Source organism: Etheostoma spectabile, unplaced genomic scaffold, assembly GCF_008692095.1.
Source record: "Etheostoma spectabile isolate EspeVRDwgs_2016 unplaced genomic scaffold, UIUC_Espe_1.0 scaffold273, whole genome shotgun sequence".
Taxonomy (NCBI): domain Eukaryota; kingdom Metazoa; phylum Chordata; class Actinopteri; order Perciformes; family Percidae; genus Etheostoma; species Etheostoma spectabile.
Genome location: NW_022605577.1, coordinates 380,093 through 386,589, shown reverse-complemented (window position 1 = coordinate 386,589; position 6,497 = coordinate 380,093). Strand labels below are relative to the sequence as shown.

The 6,497-nt window shown below is 37.7% G+C and overlaps 1 protein-coding gene across 1 annotated transcript in view; it reads right to left on the bottom strand.

The window, feature by feature from the left end:
* The window catches only part of aup1 (AUP1 lipid droplet regulating VLDL assembly factor), a 9,814-nt gene extending 4,632 nt beyond the window's left edge, over window positions 1-5,182 (bottom strand). The window contains exons 1-6 of the mRNA XM_032510841.1: window positions 5,142-5,182; window positions 3,718-3,855; window positions 2,643-2,793; window positions 1,915-2,102; window positions 817-889; window positions 152-225 (exon numbers count right to left, since the gene is read on the bottom strand). Coding sequence (XP_032366732.1) covers window positions 152-225; window positions 817-889; window positions 1,915-2,102; window positions 2,643-2,793; window positions 3,718-3,855; window positions 5,142-5,182 — 665 coding nt within the window. The remainder of the gene's footprint in view (window positions 1-151; window positions 226-816; window positions 890-1,914; window positions 2,103-2,642; window positions 2,794-3,717; window positions 3,856-5,141) is intronic.
* Window positions 5,183-6,497: the final 1,315 nt, after the last annotated feature.

Sequence of the window (6,497 nt, the reverse complement as noted above, 5' to 3'; positions counted from 1 at the left end):
TGAGCAGCATTACTCGATGCCAGAGTAACTAAATGAACAAATTCCAATTATGTTCTTGCGAGAACTCTGGATTTCCAGGGTAGCAAAATACCAGGATTCAGCTTCTAAAAAGCAGTTGCTGATAGAAATAATGATACAAATGACTTAGTACCTTACATGATACACTGTACATGGAGCAAAAAATGTCCATAAGAGCTCTGTCAGCCAGCTTGACTCCGGTGTGCTCTGTGGACAGACAAATTACAATGATGTTATCCATACCGTTACAGTGTAGTGTGACATGAGAGAATATGAACAATAATCCAGGAGAACCTGCAGGTATTTTAAAATATCTTTGCTGATTGCAAAGGCTCAACAGTAGCCAGTAGCCAGTGTTGCACACAGCATCACAAGATTTATTCTTGGTACAGAGATGGCTGGATTAGATTTACACTGCCCACACTAATCAGCTTGCTGTTGCTTCCAGGAAAGTCTATTCATTTTGTAATTATTTTCCACAGGTGGAACTGGAATATAACATATATTGTTTCCCCCTTTTGATATCCATTCTTCCTCTGTATGTACATTTTGTATTTCAGCATCTTTGTTTCAGGCACTCTAGTTGTTACATTGTTGTGTCATCATCAGCAACAACATTAAGAAATCTCTGCTCTTTGCACTTGTTGTGCAACACTTAAGACATTTTAGGCAGCATTCAAGATTTAAACAGTGAAGACTGTAAAATGATCATATGTTGGTAAAGGTGTCCATCTTGTTTTTGTATTGTATCCCTTCACTCTATTTTGTGTCTTAAAATGCAAGTTTAAATGACATTACCAAAGCAATCAATGGTCTGGTCACCCGTAAGGCCACAGGTTGAATGGAATCAGTCAGTGAGAAAGGCCAGGAGCTGAGAGGGAAAAATACATTTAAATGGTGAACAAAATCTGACTTTACTGGAGAGAAATAGAATATATTCTGATATATTTATAATTCTGAACATGATGAGAAATTCAACATGTTCAGAATTACAACAAAGATAATACAGAGGGCTCAAATTTAACGATCTGAGCACACAGCGTGTAGCGCATGTCAGAGTTGCGTTTAAATATTCATTCATTAGAATCATTTATAATGACAAATAAATTATTTTGATAATAAATTATTATATTATTTTAGTGAAAACTCAAAAATGTTAGGGAAATCTGTTTGTTTTGTAACGCATTTCTGGATTAAAAAATATATATATTTTTTTTATATATATTGGCATATCAGATTTTCAAATAACCAACTGTTTACATCGGTCTTAAAAATCCTTTATCGTCGGGCTCTATAAGCCTCATTTCTGAACTCTGCAAACAAAAGCACTGCGATATATTCTTGATGTTATTATAGAGTGCTCCTCCTTTATTCGCTTGCAGTGAATCTCCTGAGACTTCAGCAGATGAAATGGTACATATGGTTCTGAGCTACTCAAATTAACGATAGAAATGAATCCATTTTGCAGCTGTTTTCACTTCCTTACACTAATTTGCCCATACAACTCTAGAGGGAAATTAGGGAGGGGAAACAACCGCCAAAGCAATTAATCTCTATCTCAAAGTGCCGTGGAAGAGGAATGATAATTTGCGGCTGGCTTGATAAAATCACTTTCTACAACCAAAGTCATGAGTATGAGGCCAAAACACAGATAGATCCCTAATAGTTACTGATGAGCTCTAGGTCCGGTTTCCTTATTGTATGTATATACAAATGACCCGAAACAAGAGAGCAAAAGTAGAATTTTCAGGTAAAAATGTTACATTTCCTCAATGAGTCATACTTGCTGCTCGCACAGCATCAAACGATTTCCACTCACAAATAACTGCGTCGTCCTTAGTGACATGAATCAAACGCTGGGTAGATGGGTCCTGCAACAAAAGTGCTAGCACTAACCTGAACTTCAGCAGGCCAGTGCGGCCGTTTGTAGTGTCCTCTTCAGGAAACAGGAGCAAAGGCGGAGTGCCTTCAGAAGAGCAGTACCTCTGAAGAGACTCTCCTGCTGCTTCCCGGCCAGATGCTGAATGGATTTCCATGAAGCCTCTGGCCCAACACACAAAGCCGGTGGAGCCCTCTAACTGAGGCTAATGAGCAGAGAGAGACAGAAAGTTCACCCAACACTGTATTCAACAGTAAAATACCATCATTGGCACTGGTCAAACAAATAATAGTCGACAATGGCCTGGACACTAAGCATGTAATGCTTCATGCACGAGTGCACACAGTGCCTCATCTACAAATATGTATGTGTCATCTGCAGCCATTGGTTTACGTACAGAACAAGTACTTTCATACTTGCAGTTTCTCTAGGAAAACATTCACTGTGCTGCAAATGTAACACTGACATGTAGGTGATCTATAAATGTGAGTGCACCAGTTATTAACACAAATAGAAGCCCAAGGACACTACAGAAATCAGCAAAGTCATTTCCTGGGGCTAATCTATAGCTATCAAGAGTGTAATAAATACATGCTTGGATTAAACATGGTGCCGTTTTCAGCGTGTGCGTGGAGACCCTGGAGCGTGCTGACAGGTGCCAACGTGTAGCATTCTTATGAATGAGAGACGGCCAAAATGTTTACTGTATAACACGGTTTAGCAAATTTAAAATTCAAACACTCACAGTGTGGCAGGGGGTCAGAAGGTTGATTATGATGTGGTCGAACTCTGTGACATGGTTGCATATGTACAGCTTGGTGTTTCTGTCTCTGGAGCGAGGGTTTTTCTGTCTCACATGCATCCCCAGGACAGAGCACATGACCCTGACAATAAATCTAAGAGAACAAAGAAAGTAAAGTGGTTGTAAGAAGAGAGGCAGTATCGTCTTAACTAGGGGTGACGGGAAAAAAATCGATACAGCGTAGTATCGCAATATTTTCAGTAGCAATACTATATCGATACATAGAAAGGATCTTTTATTATACATGTGTTGGTCAGTTTGTCCCATTTTGCAGCAATACAATTGATGTGAGATGAACAAACAGAGAAATTTATCTTTTTAGATGAAACAGATGTTGACAAAGTTTCCTTTTGGGGACATCATTTCAAATTATTTGAAGTTGGAAAAAAGATATATATCGCAACAATATCATAGCCTGACATAGTACGTAGTTCGTGATGATATTGCATCATGAGGCATCTGGTGATTCCCACCCCTAGTCTTAACATGCGGTGGGCCATCCTCAATAACATACACAATTTCGCACTGCTCTTCCAGCCACATCCAGGTAATTTACAGGTGTCGTTTAATTACAAGTTACGGTTATTTAATCCCACCGTCACCCTCTTTAATTACACATGGAAATGAGTGAGAGCCAGGTTTAATTTACAAGAGGTTACAGGGTAACAGACACCTACCATAGAAAATATATTAAGCAGCCATTAGCCTTTATGGTGTTTTATGGGGTGGCTGAGTTTAATTCAGTCATTACAGCTGTGAGTTTGCTTCTCACTCAATGCTGCAATTATGTTAATGACTTACACAGTAGGCATTATAAAGTGTGCCTTTGCATTAACTCTTACGGGTTTTTTCCTTGTAATTGTATTACTTGTACATGAATTATAATTACAAACATTGATATTATTAGAACAAGATTATTAAGAATGACCCAAATGATTGCCACTGCAGCTGCTGATGCCACATTTACAAGTAGTACTGCTGAGAGTGAAAATGTATTCATCGATAAATCAATACTTGCCTTCTAACAAAACTCTCTGGAAGTGCACAGCTGACCAAGAACACGTGAACACCAATAAAAATCCGTATTAACATCAAACAGATGCCAACTGGAAAGTAAATCAGCAACAGCAGGAGAACACCTGCGTCCTTGGGAAACCTGTGCGAAGAACGGAGAGAAAAAAAAAATCAGCTCTCAAACAGCATTTTTAAATTCAGTGGATGAAGCTTGGGAGAAGGGAAAATGTAATGCTGGTGAGATCATACCAGATGAATCACACTATCAGCAACAAACATTTTAATACACAAAACAAAATGTATGGCCAGCATTTATTTCAATACTTGACGTACTTGCACTGAACCACCAAATAAATCGAATTCACACCACGGTTAATTGTCAAATCGCTATATAATATCACACAATAACTCAACATTCTACCCCTATTGAACCGTATACTCTTACTCGGTGCAGTAACAAATCGGTTCTCACATCTGCTGGCAAACTAACGTACTATTACTAATCTAACCTACTATTAGAGTGTGTCGCTAAATTATCAATTTAAAAATGTCTCTTAAATTTAGAGTATGCAATTGTTTTACTGCAGAAGAATAAATATCACATGACATTTCATTCCGAGATTTAAAATGAGAGTTTCGTTTCGCATTAAAACAGTCCACAGCTTGCATTTTCAACATGTTATGACACGTGTCTCTACGTGATCGCCCTGGGGGTCAGCTAGGTGCTGGAGAACATCTAAATGCCCATTATTTGGCTCACACTTGGGCCTGAAATCCGACACCCTAGTCTGTATCGGTGCATCTACAGGCCTTATGTCCCACCTGCCTGAATGTAAAAGATGGGCCATTTTGGAGTACCAATAACGTTAGCTAGCTATATAATCGAAGCACAACCTTTACTTTTCAAACCTGAGGTGACGTTAATGTAATAGAGGTACAAGTGTCCTCTCAGCCTAACGTTACGTTACTGTGCCCGCGTTAACGTTGTAGAAGTTGGGTCTCTCAGAAAACTTCACTCTCAGCTAACAAGAGAGAATAACGTTAAGTTAATTTACGATGTCAAGAGCAACACCCACGTAAGGTTACGCTGACGTTACCTAGTCGCGACATGCACCGTTACATTTAACCCAGCGAATTGTGTTTCGTTTCCAGATACAATGCACGCGGTTGTAAAACCAACGTTAGCAAAAATATGTTGACGTAGCTAAATATCACCGCCACACAGCTAGCTAGGTTAGCTAACCTTAGCTAGCTGCATGTTTTTAAAATGTTCCTAAAGTGACATTAGTTAGCTAGAAAATTATATATGTCTCCTTTAAAATTATAACGTTAACGCATTTATTGAACACAATATGAGGCCGTAACGTTAGTGCAACTGTGGCTAATTAGCGTTGCCTTAGCTAGCTGGTTGCTAGCTAGCTCACTTACCGACGAAAGTCAAACATGTCTTCGATCCCCCGATTCTCCATGTCTGCCAGTCAGACCTTTCCTCGGAGGCTAACGCTAAGAATACAACCTGATCCCTAAAAATAAATTAGTCATAACGTTCACGCCAGCAATGTTGTCGCATGAAGTGACAGCTAACGTTATTTGTGAAGTAGATAGATTGGCAAGCCTATAACAGCACGTTTAAAATGTTAGCCTAGCGATTTTCAAAAGATGTTTCAACCGTAGGTGCTAGCAGCGCTAGCGCCTATGCCTCGCAGTCGCCAGCGATCGCAGCAACAATAACAACAAAAATAACACTTCCGGAAAGAATCCTCCACAATAAAAGTGCCATGTCCACAAAAGTAAACTGACTTAGCTAAAAGCTTAGCTAAATGTGTCATATACATGGAAATTAATACTCATTATAACCTGTAGGTTATTCTCATATTTGCATGTCATCTGAAGTTCTGAAATAAAAAAAACTACAGCCTGTTAAAGACAGCCTGGTTAAACATGTGCGTTAGCTTTTCGGGTCTTTTACTTTCAAAATTAAAGTCCCCATCAAAATAAAGTTATTACGGTATTTGGTCGCCATCTAGTGGATGTATTCATAGTTTGGTTATTGACTGTTTTTACAATGCTGTGATCATATATGTATGGGACAATTTGATTGTATGCTGGGTTTTTTGTTGAGAAAAGGGAAACAACAAAAAACACTACGTAGTAAAGATTTCCAGTAGGATTCTAAATACAAAATAAATTGGTATTTAAAAAATAAGAAGTGCCAGATATGAATTGTGGCAAAATAGGTAATACTTTAAAAAAATTTATATATATTAGATATTATCACCTTGAAGTCACCGATATATGTGCCACAACTAGGTGATTTCTTTCTTTTCGTCCTATGTGATGTTATGCATTCAATGTTTTTAATCAATTAATGTGAATAACAACTTCAACTTTTAATTAATAGTGTTTTCTCCTAAATAACAGTTTTCAGAATAACAAAATTATGGATGAGGTAGTTAAAATATGGCTAAGGAGAGATCTTTTGCAGGATTTGTAATTTTCAAAAGTGTTTTTTAAGTAAGAATAAAACATCCAAGGAACTAATACATTACATATTTCTTTAAAGCACAACTCAGTTTTGGATTATTCAGGTTTTATTCACTGTAACAATTATTCCAGGACAGATATTGTACGTTTCTGGTAGAATGTCCCATGTACAAATCTCTACTTTCATTAATTTTGGGGTATCTTATTCAATTTTATAGCATTTGAAAAAAACAAATTGAAGTATTTTTGTAATAGTATTGAGTAAAAGTTGACATATTCCAGTCTATGATTATCCATCAA